The 16,522-nt window shown below is 33.1% G+C and overlaps 1 protein-coding gene across 1 annotated transcript in view; it reads left to right on the top strand.

Moving 5' to 3' along the window:
- Nucleotides 1-4,358: 4,358 nt before the first annotated feature.
- LOC138694828 (myosin-VIIa-like) overlaps nt 4,359-16,522 on the top strand; it is an 86,402-nt gene continuing 74,238 nt past the window's right edge. The window contains exons 1-5 of the mRNA XM_069818941.1: nt 4,359-4,517; nt 11,485-11,598; nt 12,051-12,197; nt 13,023-13,207; nt 14,636-14,757. Coding sequence (XP_069675042.1) covers nt 4,497-4,517; nt 11,485-11,598; nt 12,051-12,197; nt 13,023-13,207; nt 14,636-14,757 — 589 coding nt within the window. The 5' untranslated portion in view covers nt 4,359-4,496. The remainder of the gene's footprint in view (nt 4,518-11,484; nt 11,599-12,050; nt 12,198-13,022; nt 13,208-14,635; nt 14,758-16,522) is intronic.

Here is a 16,522-nt window from a genome sequence, read left to right as displayed (position 1 = left end):
TACATATGGACAGTGGCGGCTCGTAGGTATTGAATTCAGAGGGGCTGCATACAAAAATAAACCATGCAACTTACCTTATTTAAAGATTAGTTCCATGCGCCTTGTCTTGTAGGTTGCAATTGAATCATCTTCTTATTAAAATCCGATATGTCGTTTAACATAGTCTTTACAATGGAAAACATAGCTAATACGGTCAGTCTCTCAGTCTCCCTTCTCTCATCGTATTTCTAAGATAGGATTTTACTCTCTTCAAACACGAAAAACAACATTCTGGTTCGGAAGTTACGATTGGTATGGTGATAGCTATCCGTAGTAGTTCCACAACTTCTGAAAATAAGGCCTGCAAGTTCTCAGATAGAAGACTCTGCAAGAGATTGACTGCGTCACTGAGATTTCTGGATTCTTGTCTCTGATATAACACAGTGAGTTCCGTTTTTAGTTTGTCTTTATCGAACATTGGACATACATTTAGGTCATTTTCAGGAAATGAGCTTTTGTAGCATTCAAATTTTTCTTGACACAGAAGAGAAGATAATATCAGATGATATATGAACTGGAATCGGGTGTTAGCTTGTGTGAAAATGAAGTCACACACTTCCTTGGCTGCCGCAACCCTTGTCTGAATCCCTTCGACTTTACGACGCTTTTTAGGGTTTTCATTTTCACAGATCTCGCTGCTCAACTGTGCACCGTTCCATATTGTTTGTATGGCATTAACAAAGCTTGATATGCAGAGTCGGCCTCGGTAACACAGTCGGTTGCGGGTTCGATCCCGGCCCAGGTCGATGACATTTAAGTGTGTTTAAATGACAGGCTCATGTCAGTATATTTACTGGCATTTAAAAGAATCCTGCGGGACAAAATTCCGGCACCCCGGCGACGCTGATATAACCCCTGCAGTTGCGAGTGTCGTTAAATAAACCATAATTTAATTTTTTTATATGCAGATTTGAACCTTAGAAATATCTAAAATATCTAACTTGCGATGTTGTAGTTGTTTGTATAATATATCTACATGATACATCAATAAATGAAAAAAACTGAGCCAGAAATTGAATTCAGGATCTTCAAGAGTGCACACCAGGGTGCTTGCCTCTTTTATTGTGATGTTGTTAGATGATTCAGATTCCATTATGGTTTGAAAACATTCTAGCAATGGCTCCTTCTTATCATGAACATCATTTACTGTTCTTATTTTAAAACTCCATCTTGTTGCCCCAGTTGATGGAATTGTCTTTGAAACACATTAATCTAATACAGACTGTGTAGAGATCGAGAGAAGAAAGCAGGGATACTGGATAAATTAGCAAAAAATATGCGAGCTTTGTAGGCTATTTTGTTTAGCGGCTCTTTCCATTATGAGATTCCACTGATGGACACTTAATTTCACAATTCTCCTGAATTGTTAAGGTTCTGAACTGAATAGAGTGTAAATATTGTACAGAATGAAATATTGTTGCACTTGTTATACTTACAACATTAAAGAAAATGTATTTAAAACTGCGCACTACTGACAAACTGCTGCAAATTTTGCAGCGCCTGGATTCACAGCGAGGGGCAGCAGGGAAATGGGTAAAACTAACGCCCAAAGCATCCGAGACGAGACTGGAAGCTCCAGGGGAGGAAGTGGCTTCACCAATCCGTCCTGGTCTCTCGTTTTGCTCTGGCAGCACCAGGGGAGGAAGTGACTTCACTAACGATTGCGTACATGTCAATGAAAGCGACATTTTTTTTAAATTCGAGCCGCTAAATAGAGACTGTATAATAAATGTATTTCACAACATAAAACGAGACAAGAGCCACAAATGTCTGGGGGTGCTGCAGCTCCGCAGCCTCCCTTCGAAAGCCGCCACTGCATATGGATCAGAAACTTGGACAATGACCGCAAGACATTCCTTCAGAATACAAACTGCAGAAATGAGATTCATTAGATCTATAGCTTGTTATAAAAAATCTGTATGAAAAGGAATACAGTAATTTAGAAACAATAATAGAAATAATTTAGGATTAAATGAAATAATAAATAAGTACAGGAAAAACTAGTGACAACACATACACAGCCTGGAAAATAATACGTTCCCTAAAATGGTCCTTAAATATCAACCTAAAGGCAGAAGAAATCCTGGCAGACCAAAGAAGAGATGGATCGAACAATATGGAGCTGAAACGGATTAAATAGCCCAAACTATGAAGAAGAGAAGACGAAGAAGATGAAACGCACGAGATGCATTATAATTCGTCCATGCATTACACAGGGAATTCAAAATGACTAAAGAGTGACAAACCTTGAATAAAGAGCAACTCTTTTGATACTGGTACTGCATGTATTCTTTTGTAATGATTTTTCTGTGTTATAGTCGGTATAACTTAGAAAACACAACCAAGATTAGAAATACATCTGCAGATAATTATTATCTGAATGAATAATATTTCCATTGATAAGAACTGCGTCATATCATAAGTTTATTCTACATAATATCAAAATAAAGAAATAAATTACGGAGAAAATTGTTGGCCTTTTTTAAAAGTAAATAGCCTTTTTGTGTTGCCAGTTTCAAATGAAGTCCATTTTTATTAAAAATTATATTTTGAGTGTACTGGTATCATTGCTGGATAAATTGAGTCATAGATGTTATAACACGAGAAAAATATGCCCAACAATTTAGGAAACATTCCTCTGCACAGAGCCACAGACAGAGAAACAAACAATTTTTCCAGTATTAGGGATGCTAAAACCTCTATTCTCCTGAAAATGGTTAAATTAATTTTCTTCAGTATTACTTTTTCTTGTAGGTACTTTATATATTGAGGAAGTACGTAAAAAGTAGCACGTAATCAAATAAAATTATGTTCCTTATATAAACCACGAAGGTCCAGAGGAAAGAGCTAATGGCATTTATAGTATGTTCTGATCTTCTCTTACTTAAAAAGATTCTATTGCATTGAAGGCCAAAATCAACGAAAATGGAATCGTTAACTTTTACATCATTTTAATTTTGTTACCAACAGGAAGAAAGCAGGGGCGAATGCTAGTCACGAAAGTCAGGCTTGCTCTTTTATTCATAGGAGAAGATGGGAGGATATAATAATTCATAATATAAAAATAATCAGACCCACATAAATAATTTATTTTATAATTATGAAATCGTTATGAGTTATGGATCATATTCGCTTATCAGATATAGAAGTTCGATATAATATAACAAACATGGCCAACAAAACAGTTTATTTAGTTTTTTCGACGCTGCCAACCAATGCACATTGTTGTATTGAGCTGCACTGAACGAGCGCACATATTCTCTATGTCTATCTCCTCTTGAATAGTCCTTCGGGAAAATGGATTTAATAATAAGGTTTCAATAACACACAATTCTGAACTCATTGCAATACTTCAAATTAATGTTTAAGAATTAATAATACATGCAGCAGCTAACATATGCATTCCGCTCATACAATTACATTGCACTTGCAAATCACAGCACATTCCCGCTGTCAATACTGCTCTGTGTAACGTTAAATAGTCGTTGGTGTAGCTCTCGGACCAGAGCTTGAAACAACACATAACAGGAACATGTGCGCCTAGGACGGACTAAGGAGGAAGTCACTTGTACACGCATCATATTCTCGCTATTTCTACGTCTTTCCTGTAGCTCTGAGAAACGAGCAAGCGTTGTGATACTTGCGGTGTGCAACCTGCAGATGGTATTACGCCTATAGATTATTCCAAAAATCAAAATCAATTTTAATGTACGTAACGCCATTTTGAGAAATACACATTCTACGAAAATATTGGCCTTACGCAGCAAGCATAGCATGCCCGGAGAAATCGCCCCTGGAAGAAAGGAAAATAATGCATTTTAAATGTATAAAACGTAACACTTTTAATTATTCAGATCTGTGAGTGGTTAACATTACGCTAAGAAAAGATACTTGTTCGTTATTTGATGACAGACCAAGAGATTCTCAGGGCTAATCTCTTAGTTACAATATGAAAAATCGATCTATTTTCGCACTTTCAATTCGAAGCCTGTTGCTCTGTCAATAAAGTTAACTACAGCTTTATTTCAATTTAGCTGTACATTAATTGAAAATGAAGTAATTAAATATACACGTCAGTCATGAAGTGTTTCCTGGATGATAACTACATACCAAGGGTAAGGTAGTACGGTATAAAATATATGTAATGATGCAGCTTTCCTTGCTAATATACGTTTATAAAAAAATGCGGGTCTTTGGCAAAAAAGATGAGACTATGACAGTGATAATGATTTACAAAGCTATCAGTTTGATATGCCAACAGATAAAATTATTGAAGAGCAACTGTGTGATAAAAAAACATCCTAGCAGTATATAGATAAGTTGCAATATTTCTGATAAGCAACTTCATATGGCAATGATGTATTTCCTTCGCTGAGAAGGTGTTTTATAGGTGTGGACAGTGTTGTTTCCAGAGGAAAAGTTTTATAATGTTACCTTAAATGTAAATATTTGGCAAAATGTCTCAGGCAATAGTTTCTGTAAGTACTGACGTTAATATTTTCGCAAATCGTTTTACATAATACTGCAGGTATATGCTATGTAATGACTTAAAATGCATTTTTATGTATAGGAATCAGTTCTTTTATATATATATATATATATATATATATATATATATATATATATATATATATATTCATATATTCTTTGAATGACAAAGAAATATAAATTACCCGCATCCCTCATCCATTGGGTGCAAATTTCTAATTTCAATGAAAAGTCATTTTTAATATTTGATCCCAGATATGAAAAAAATTATTTTAAAAAAGTGTTAAGGCAGTCCTAGAAAGACATATTTCCATACAGTATCGCATATTTTATTAATGAATGGTAGGAGGAAAAAAGGGAATGTCACAAGTTTTAATATCTCTGACATTCCTAGGTTTTAACCAGTGCACCAAATGTTTAACGTTATCTTACACGGACATTTCCACTTCAAACTCTTTGTGACTGGATAATTCTGTAGTCCGAGTTGTTATCAATAGACTGCGCTATACATCATGAAATCTCTAAAAATGGACATTCCCTGTTTTTTCCTCTTACTCTTAATTTTGTTTCACTATTTCATACAATGAAACATTTAGGCTAATTTAATTTCATACGTTCTATGGGGCTTTGGAGACTGTATTTCTGGGAATTGTCCAGCACTTGTATTTGGGCCTATTTTATGAAGGGTTTATTACTTACAATTACAGACCTATTGCTGATTTTGTAAATATATAATTGTGACAATAGTGTTGTTAGTAAATGATATAGGTATTTAATCAATGATTTAACTAGATCTGTAATAAATTAGCTTACGCATACCCTCACATAAGTGCAAACATACATACAAAAACAAGTACACTTTATTTGTTCATTTTTCTGTGTACGTACGTTTTCTGTTTTTTTTTTTTTCAAAACTTTATAGTGTGGCTTTATGGAAAGTGCAGCTGAAATATATAGTTATGGTCTAAATTTACCATCGGAAAATAATAAATTGTGTTTTGTAATTCTCTCTTCATACTGAGGTTAAAAAAAAGAAATAAACCCATTAATAATAATAATAATAATAATAATAATAATAACAATAATAATATCGATAATATTTCACTAGCATTTCTAAAGCCTGCAGTTTCACTCACATCACTGTCATCAGACTTCTTCTGCCACACTAAGTCCAGAATAATTACTTAATTATCGGTACTAGTCAAAGTGATAATTATACTGGATGGTTCTCTCAAACTTACCTGTTTTTAAACGTCTAAAAAATATAAAAAAAATAAAATAAAAAATGCGTTGAAATTTTAGTCACCTTCATTAGGAAGTACAATTCAGACAATTTTGAGCATAAACAATCGAAGTAGGTTTATACATGAACCTCCCCCAATGACATGAACAATATTCAAACAATACTCAGTTTCAGTCCAGGTTCTCTGTGACATATGGTGTGAAAGTTGCTACTTTTTTCACAATGTGATCATGTAAATTGTTGAAGTCAGTCACCTTGGTGGAATACACAATGTCCTTGACATAGCTCCAAAGGAAAAATCTAATGGAGTAATGTCGGGAGAATGAGGAGGCCATGCTATTATACTACTACGTCCAATTCAATGGTTCGGGAAAGTGTAGTCCAGTGTTATATGCACAATGATGCTCCAGTGACGTGATGCTCCATCTTGTTGAAAAAGAAAGGTTCAATTATTATCATATCCTGCATAAGACCACACCATACATTTAATTTAGGGCTGTCTCTAATATACTGCATGACTATCCGAGGATTTTGAGAACCCCATATTCGGACATTGTGCTGGTTAACTTTCCCAGATAAATGGAAAGTTGCCTTGTCAGAAAACATAACATGACTAAAAAATCTTGGTTTTCGTTAATGCTCTCTAGGATATCAATTGAAAATTCCTGTCATTGAGGTTTGTCGATTGGCTTGATTTATTTTGTGCCTTACAGGAACAATTCTTATGTTGCATAATTTCCGCAACCACCAGTGACGTCCACATCAGTGACGAAAATATTTGAGTTCAATTTCCAAATAAAAACGATAAAAAATTTCCCTGCTTCTTTGGTCTTCTTTTCACAGAGAAAATCATGGTACCGTAGTTCGAGAGGGCTACTCTGTATAATAATTATTTACATGGTGTTTTATAAAGTTTTAGTCTCCGGCGTGATTTTCTGCTGTATCGTCTTTGCTCTGAGTGCTGCAGGGATGAGGAAAGGAATGAAGGGTGTTAACCTTTGTACCTTGTACCTGTGTTGTATAAGACGCGCCGTAATTTTAAGAACTATTTTAAGGGCGAAAAAGTGCGTCTTATACACTCACAAATACGGTGAATGAAACCATTTACTGTTCACCCAAATAAGATGAACTTTCTTTTCTAGACAGAAAAGCATTGTACAATCTCAAAAGTAAGACATTTTACTTAATTTTACACAGATATACGTACAATAGCTATATGCATATTGTACTAATTAGCCTACTTATAATATTTTTATGTTTGTGTAACTTGGCATTCAAAAGAAATTCACTCACGTGTAACATATGTGTTTTACAAAGTACGTATCTAATCCTGTAATAAGACATGCTCGTTCATTAAAGGTAACTAACTATACTTGCATTAGCATAGTGTAATTGACTCTGACAAAATTCGCAACGAAAAGTACGGTATAAATGCTGTATAGAATACTTTCTTCGAAACTTAAAGGTCTACGAATATACAGCTTAACTAATTTCAATATTTCTTAATTTTGTACAAGAAATTAAATTTAAGAAAACGTAGAATAGGTTTCGAATTCAACGCCATTTTGTGTTTTTGATTCCAAATAAAGATCTACTGGTATAGCTCAGGTGGTAGACACGTGTGCCTGCTGATCCAGAACTGTGCTCGGACATGGATTCGATTCCCGATTTGGCTGATTAAGTGGTTGGGTTTTTTTCTGATGGTTTTCCCAGCTGTAAAACGAATGTCAGGTAATTCCATGGCGAATCATCTGCCTCGTTTCAGCAGACACAATCTCGCTATTACCAATTCTATCGACACTAAATAACCTAGTAGTTATATAGAATCTTAAATAACCAATCACTTTGTATAAAAAATTATCAGCCTACTATTTCACATGCACGGTTCTCTCAGAGATTGACTCGTAGATACGGAATATGACCAAAATCCGTTCAGTAGAGGGAATCTATATAGTCTTTCAGACAGACGATATGCCTGAAACCACTTTTCTTTTTCGTCCCTATCAGTGTTGCTGAAAACGTGTATTTTCGCGAAAATTTCGAAATTATTTTTTTGCAGCAGCTTAATACTTTACCTTATACTTCGTATAATTCGCATAACATTGAAAATATGTTAAATATTTCTTTCCTACTAGCAAATGACGCTGTTTGGAATGATATTTCTTTTCGTATCTGTATGTAAATTAGTATTTCTCATGTTAGCAATTCATAACTTGTGATAAATGGTTTAATCATTTAACTATTTGAAGCAAATATTCAGTAAATTACTATAAATTTCAAGAATGGGAGGATACAGATGTACTGTTCTTATTTCTCGATCCGACACTCTGATAAATACAATAATAGATAACACCAGATTGATTTCTGCTCTTTTGAAGGGATGAATAATAACGCCCCACCTTATTTCTACTTTAAACGTAGCTTATCTGATAGATAATTATGTCATAAATGACATATCGATATCTGATGCAGAATAAATGGATATCGAACTCTGTTTTATACATCACTTAGAATTCATAATCCGTCCAACAGTTGGACAGTGTTTTCAGACAATAACATGAACTTAATCATTTTAATAAGTCACGTCACTAGGTTCTTTTAGCTCTCCAAAATTTGCTAGACTTACAATAATTGTACCGATTGTACGCATTCTTTAGAACTCACATTGAATGTCGTTCAAATACCAATGGCAATTTGGAAATTTATTTTTTTATACATCTTGATTACACAGCTTTTAACACTATATCACTTCGGAAAACGTATTAAATTTAACACAAGAAAGACAAATAATACGTTTTTTTAGTTGATTATTTTTCAATCCTTTATCAATTGCTCTGGTTATCTAGCAGCTGAGTGAAATGAAGTTGATAATTCTATAGAGATGAGTCCAGGATTAAGCGCCGAAAGTTACCTGGCATTTGCTCTTTAATGAATTGTGGGAAAACCCCGGAAAAATCCGAACCAGATAACTTGTTCCAACCAGAATTTGAACCTGGGCGCGCTCATTTCACGGTTAGGTAGGTTAACCATTACTCAACAGTGGTGGACATGAAATAATCTTAAATCGCTTATGTTACATAATATATTTTCTCATGAATGAGTGTGGGGTGATGAAAGATTTTCAGATTTTACAGATACGTGCATGGTTGCAACAGAGGACTCTAAAGAAAGATTGTCGAATAAATGGGAAAGTTGGGAAGAGACTACGCTGAGAAGGGCAAGATCATATGAAGAGTACCGGTACAGGGGAAAAAACAATTAAAGTCACAAAATGCTCTTAAGGGTGATGTCATCTTCTAATTCAATATATTACTGCAAAATTCATTGCTGTTCCTAATGAAAAAGTAGCAAAGGATGACTTGATCCGTGGTATTCTCCTTTACCATTCTGATAAGAAAAACACTAAAGTTTGCAGTAATATATTGAATCAGATGATGGCATCACCCTTATGAGAATTGTGACTTTGATTGTTTTTTCCCCTGTACTCTTCATATATCCCAACCCAGAATTTAAAATAATGTAAAAATTTATTAATCTATCTTAAAAATGAACAAAAAGAAAATATTAATAGTTTTTATTATTTAATTGGTTATTTAATGGCTCTGTATAATTTTCATTATATCTAGCATCTGTGGAATTTGTGGTAACGAGATGAGACCCAGGATTCCACATGGGTTAACCTGACATTCGCTTTACAGTGGGGGGAAAACCTCGAAAGGAATCCAATCAAACAGGATTCAAATATTCGCCCGAGTACAGTTTCAGATCATGCTACTGCCTGAGCTATTCCAGTGGTCGTAAATATTCATGAACTCCCGTTACAATAAAGTATAATTATTAAGAAAGTACCATAACAAAAATTGTTGAGTAATCGTGGCGAAAAACGTATTCTCTCCTTACAGGTGGACAAAATACTGACATCCCAGTATTTTAAATACAAATATTTCAAAGAGTAATTTTAAATAAAAATAAAATATTTTCAAAAAATTACCGAAATATATTTGTACTTCATATACTCAAAATAAATTTGTATTTCACATATTCGATAAGATATCAAGAAATATGAACATTTAATTTCAGAACTCAAATATTTCGATTGTAATTTAATTACCATTATCAGTTATACAATTATATTATTATTATATAATTATAATTTATTAACATTATACTTACATACTGTACTATAAATCATAACTTGTAAGATATTATTTCTGCTAGTACCAGGAATTCACATGAATTATATACATATTACTATTGTACAGTTTTTGCATTACTCTAGAATACGTAAAATAAAATGTTTGAAGTTCATGTGAGACAAATATTGATTTTTATACAGTTATTGAAAATCTGAAATATTAACATAAAAAGTATACCTACTGGATTATTGAAAAAATGAGACAAAATATTTTTCATTAAGAAGTTTCTTAACGTTTAATCTAAGCAAGGTACATGGATATTCTTCTTTTTCCCAAAAAGCAATTAAATTGTCGTAAACCTGATAACTATTTACTGTTCCCTTTCAAAAAGCAGTTACTAAAATTTTATCAGATAAAGATCACCTTGCTGGTGAATGATTTGATTTTTAGTTATCGTAGTAACTGCAAGCATTTATGGCATCATCAGTACACAAGAATGTGTAAATCCTGCAAAAAAAAAAAAGAACAGTCTTTTTACAGGCGCAGAGGAACAGAAATTTGTATTATACTTGTTAAAGGCTTGTTTCACCAGTGAATAACTGTCTAGAGTACTGAGAGTTTTCCCTTTGTCATTAAAAATTGTATGAGCTCATACTACATACTAGACAATTGCTTTTCTTTTTTGCTTTTTTCAAAGTCTGTTTACTTGTAGTTTCGTCATCTGAATTGACCAAAGGTACAGCAGTAAACTACTCAGTTGATTTTACATGTAGCTATATATTCTGTATCCAGCTTCTTTTGTAGTCAAAGTGAGAAACTTCAAATCGTACAGAGTCAAAACTTTAAAAAAGTATGTTGATAATTTTAATTAGAAAATAACGTTATATCAATTTTATGTATTTAAATAACAAATATGAAATACTTAAAAAATTCTTTCAAATTATAAAATACAAATATTATTTCAAATACTACCCAGCCCTGTCTCTCCTGATGATTATTAAAACACGGATTCATAAAATTTAATTGAAAAGAAACAATAGCACATCCAAATAAGCAAGTTAGTCTCTCAAAACTAAGGTTCCTGAGGGTTTTTCTGTGATTCTCCTGTTTCCGTCTATATCATTTCACTGTCACTGTCCATTTCTATATTCTTCATTTTATAATTAAAATAGCATTACCTGAAACTGTGCCAACACGATGTAGTATTGTAACTGGCATATAGATAAAATCTGTCAGAGAGGGTGTAGGGCACTATAGTTGGAATCGTAAAAAATTTGCAAGCTGAAATCAATAGATGGCACCATAAAGCTGAAACATATCTACAAGAGCGCGACTGTTCGGACTTAAATTTATTCCTATAAAATGAGAGGTAAGGTCAATAAGCCCTTTAATTCAGATAATTTATTTTTTACGTGCCTATGACATGGGAAACTAGATTTTACTTTTATTTCGAAGGAAACCATGCTAAGATTGGCATGGTTTGAACTCGTGAATGTAAACAACAATCAAAGTAACCACTCAGCCACCAAAGACGACTGGTAAAATAATATGTGATTAAAGATGTAATTTACTTTTTAGGGAGGCTATGTTTGGCTAAAGGCCAACACCAATGATGAATTTGATGTTCCTGTCGGAGTTAGGATACTCACTACTCAAGGGAAGAATATTAAGATCCAGGATGACGATGGCGTGGTATGTATAAATAGATATTGGCAGTGGTATATTAAATAAACGCACATGTTACACAGAATTATATTATATGGTTTTGTATGTGTTTTTTGTATGGTTGTGTTTTTGTGTACTGTATATGTATAGTTATGTTTAGTGTGTGTGCCTTTGCGTACTATGTGTTTAATTATGATTACGTTTCGAATTATGTAATGGGAATATGCAGTTAGCTTCCTGTTGCTTTTATAATTAATAATTATTATAGTACATCTTGATTACACAACTTTTAACACTATATCACTTCGGAATATGTATTTTATGTCTTTCTCGAGTTAAATTACAGAAAAGGGCCAATATCATGCCGAAACATGTTAACCAGGTACGGTAAAGTTTAACATGAGGAAGACATATAATACATATTCCGAAATTATTATAGATCTAGCCTATTTATTTTCAACAATTCCTTCTGATTTCAGGAGAAAGTTGTTTCAGCAGATCTGGTGCTCAAACCAATGCACACAACAAGTGCACGAGGTGTGGAAGATATGATCACATTGGCAGATTTACAGGAATTTACTATTCTCAGAAATCTGCACTATCGCTACAATCAGAATTTAATTTATGTATGTAGCAGCTATTGCATTGTATATATATGTAAAACTGATTTCTAATTATTATATGGAAAAATAGTTGTATTAAGTGCGCTTAGAAAACAGAAATACTAATTTAATCGTAATCATTCTCAAAATTTAAAACTTAAATATTGAATAGTGGCATAGCATGACATACACTTTTGAGAATGCAAGTTCAAAGTAACAATAATGATAATAATAATAATAATAATAATAATAATAATAATAATAATAATAATAATAATAAGTTAAAACTTTCTCCACATAATTTCACAGCTTTTAGCTGCCGAGGTTGACACCTATGTTTCAGTATTTGTCTTCCATATTGAAAACCCGAGTTCGAATCTCCAAGTGGATATGCGGTTCATATAAATTGTATTAAGCCAGTTTTTTTTTTTCTTCAGTCATTTCTCTCTCTTTCATTATCATTGACTCATTTTAAAGGGTCTGGTGTTGTGAACCAGGTTGCTATGGCACATTGAAGGCACATAATATGTAGGGTGTACCAGTTAGTAATATAGTTAAGTTTTTAATTTCTAATTCAAGTCTTCAGTCTTGTTCTGTTTCTCACACTATATATGATATAATTCATAATTTAAAAAAAAGCTGTTAAATTTCGAAGTAGATATTGTGCTCTATTGATAGACACTGTTCCTGGAATAGTATAGAAGTTCAATGTCGGAGGATATTAAAAGAGAAACACATGTGGCAAACAGAAGATGAAGTAAAATGCATTTCAGATATATTTCATTTTTAGAAGACCATACAGATAAATTTTATTAAAATATTAAATGTTTCTTTTTCATTTGATTTCAGACATACACAGGATCGATCCTTGTAGCTGTTAACCCATACCAGGTCCTGCCCATTTACACAAACAATGAAGTTACTCTGTACAAGGACCGCAAGCTGGGAGAACTTCCCCCCCATATTTTTGCCATTGGAGACAACAGTTTTTCCGATATGAAACGGTTCCAACAGAATCAGTGTGTTGTTATAAGGTTTGTATATCGGTATGTCAGAATAACTAGAGAAGACAAAAGTGACGCTGCAAACTTACATATGCAACATAAAAAGAAATGTGTAAGGAAGTAACTAAGAGGCACTGGTGTGGTTTGCAGGTTAGTGAGTGGTACTTGCACTTCCTTGGCTCTGCTTGAATCCTATTTGGATGAATGTCAGATAGTCCCATGATGGATCCTCGGACTTATCTAATTAAAATTCTATATCGCTTTCGCCAATTCTATTGACGCTAACTAATATATATATTCTTGGATTACTGTTTAAATGTTGTCCTTTTCTTACATACTTTTAATTTCCAATCATTTAAAACAAATATTTTCAAAATACTGGAAATGAAACTCATTTTGAAAAGGTCTGATACTAAATTTAAATAATAAATCTAGGGGGAAAAATCAAATTATTGTAGGAACAATGAGCAAAAGCTTATAAGTCTCTGAAAATATATTTTGTAAGCTGTTTTCTATGAGTAACTACAAAAGACCAATTGTGCTACTGATATTCCTATAATCTGAAGGTAGCAATGGTAAGGTGATCCCCAACCACTGGCACAGCTCAGTCAGCAAAGGTGCCTATTTTATGATTCGGAGCTGTGCTCGGCATGGGTTTGATTCCCGCTTAGGCTAATTAACAGATTGGGATTTTTTTCCATATTGCTAGTGTCATATGTCCCTCAGAACAGGTAGAGTAGGTGGTGGTGGACTTGGCTCACACGAGTCTGCTTTTACACTTTCTTGAGCTCGGGGGTAGACAGTGCTCTCTCACTTTATAATGGAATTTGTATCAGCAAGTGCTGTCGACTTTCATTGTCGGAAGCAGAAAACTTCTCAACTCAAACTCATCTAATTATTTCAAGCCAATTGCACTCAATATAATACTACAGCAAAGAAGTATGTGACATCGCGAATTGTTGACATTCAACAACACCCTCTTGACTCGCAGCTGCTCTTTGCCAATACATAGGAATCCTGCTTTGGTCTGAGATAGAGGATTTCAGCAGTTGAAGTATTGTACTCTGTAAAAGAAAGGACTCAGTAAAAATATGATCATGAATAATTACTTAAAAGTATCATAATTTCAATTGCATAGTAATATGTATAAGTCCACACCTGTGGAGTAACGGTCAGCATGTCTGGCCGCGAAACCAGGTGGCTCGGGTTCGAATCCCGGTCGGGGCAAGTTACCTGGTTGAGGTTTTTTTCCGGGGTTTTCCCTCAACCCAATACGAGCAAATGCTGGGTAACTTTCGGTGCTGGACCCCGGATTCATTTCACCGGCATTATCACCTTCATTTCATTCAGACGCTAAATAACCTTAGATGTTGATACAGCATCGTAAAATAACCCAATAAAAATATGTACAATAGAAAGTGATTCATTTATTGATGTTGTTTATTGTAATTGTTATAGTGGTGAAAGTGGCGCAGGAAAGACAGAAAGCACAAAATTGATACTGCGCTACCTGGCAGCTATAAGTGGAAAACATTCTTGGATTGAACAACAGATTCTGGAAGCAAATCCTATTCTAGAAGGTGATAATGATCTGTTTATGAGTTATTATGTCTCTAACTGCAGCACTTCGCAATGCAGTATTATGTTGTTATTGCATGTATGCAACATTCTTAAATATAACATTTTAATATAAGTAGTTAAAGCTTATGGAATATCTCGATAAAATCAACCATATGTGTTTAAATTTCTTTAATTTGTTGTTGTTATTATTATTATTATTATTATTATTATTATTATTATTATTATTATTAGTATTGTTATTATTAATATTATTACCGGTATTTGTTATGTTATGGTATTTGTTTTTCGGATTCTGGTTCCATGCTGAAGGATGTTTTTGTTGCACAAAAACTCATTGTTCGTTGTAGGGCTGATATAGGCTGTCATATTTCGTGTAAAAAATATTTTGTTCGTTTTAATTTAGGCCTATTAACTGTGGATGGATTGTATATTCTTAAAATTTTGGAGCTAATTTATGTGAATAAGGTTAACTTTTAAGAAATAATCACTTTCATTTTTATGATAACTAGAATGAACATAATTTTATAATTCCAATATTATAATCTAAATAATCATAATAAGAGTGCTATGACCATTAGTTTAAGGTTATACAATTCTTTTCCTTATACTTAAAAAATGCCTAATAAAGTGTTTTAAAAATAGTGTTAAAAAGTTTGTAGTCAATCTATGTCTATATAGGTATATAGTATGAATGACTTTAATGTAGGCTAATTTTGTAAACAATTTTTATGTTGTTTTGACTTGTCTTAGGCTGTAATGATCAACGTAATAAATTAAAATTTGAATTTGAAATTTAATTAATCAAATGCTCAGAACAATGAATTTTCTCTGTTTGGTAATATGCTACTAATCGCCTGTAATGTTATTAACACTTTTATCTGAAATGTTGATGCTTTCGTCCACACCTGTGGAGTAAGGGTCAGCTCGTCTGGCTGCGAAACCAGGTGGCCCGGGTTCGATTCCCGGTTGGGGCAGGTTACCTGGTTGAGGTTTTTTCCGGGGTTTTCCCTCAACCCAATATGAGCAAATGCTGGGTAACTTTCGGTGCTGGACCCGGACTCATTTCACCGGCATTATCACCTTCATCTCATTCAGACGCTAAATAACCTAAGATGTTGATAAAGCATCGTAAAATAACCTACTAAAATAAAAAAAAAATTGATGCTTTCCAGTTTAGTACTGGTATGTGGTGGAAGTTCGTAGTTTGAATATTATTATTGTTATTATTATTATTATTATTATTATTATTATTATTATTATTATTATTATTACCGTATTATTATTATTATTATTATTATTATTATTATTATTATTATTATTATTACTATTATTATTATTCCCTCAACAATATTGGAGTCTGAGAGTTGTTACAATTATAACAAAACATTTTCATTTCATATCCTCAATAGACAATACTGGTACATAAACTTCTCTCTTGTGAGTGATGATATTAAACATGGTTTAAGTGTTTTTTGTGTTTTACCAGTTTAATTATAATTAAAAAGTAACCCAAAACTGGTTGAAGGCTCTTTTTCTATATAATTGCATTTCTTTTCAGTTCCGTCTTTTATATTTAACTGTTTCTCAAATTAACTGAATTTCACATACTTTTAATCTGTTTTCTTTTGCCTTCTATTCCAATCGTACAGGCTTAACCTTCATAAAATGCATAAAATGTTGTGTTTAATTGTTATGCAATAGTATGCTATTCTAGTATGTTTTTGTTCCGAAGAAGATCACATATTATTTGTTACTCTCATTGTT

This window comes from Periplaneta americana, chromosome 1 (assembly GCF_040183065.1).
Source record: "Periplaneta americana isolate PAMFEO1 chromosome 1, P.americana_PAMFEO1_priV1, whole genome shotgun sequence".
In the NCBI taxonomy this organism is placed as follows: domain Eukaryota; kingdom Metazoa; phylum Arthropoda; class Insecta; order Blattodea; family Blattidae; genus Periplaneta; species Periplaneta americana.
The sequence above is the reverse complement of the archived record's forward strand: the minus strand, read 5'-3'. Positions and strand labels throughout refer to the sequence as shown.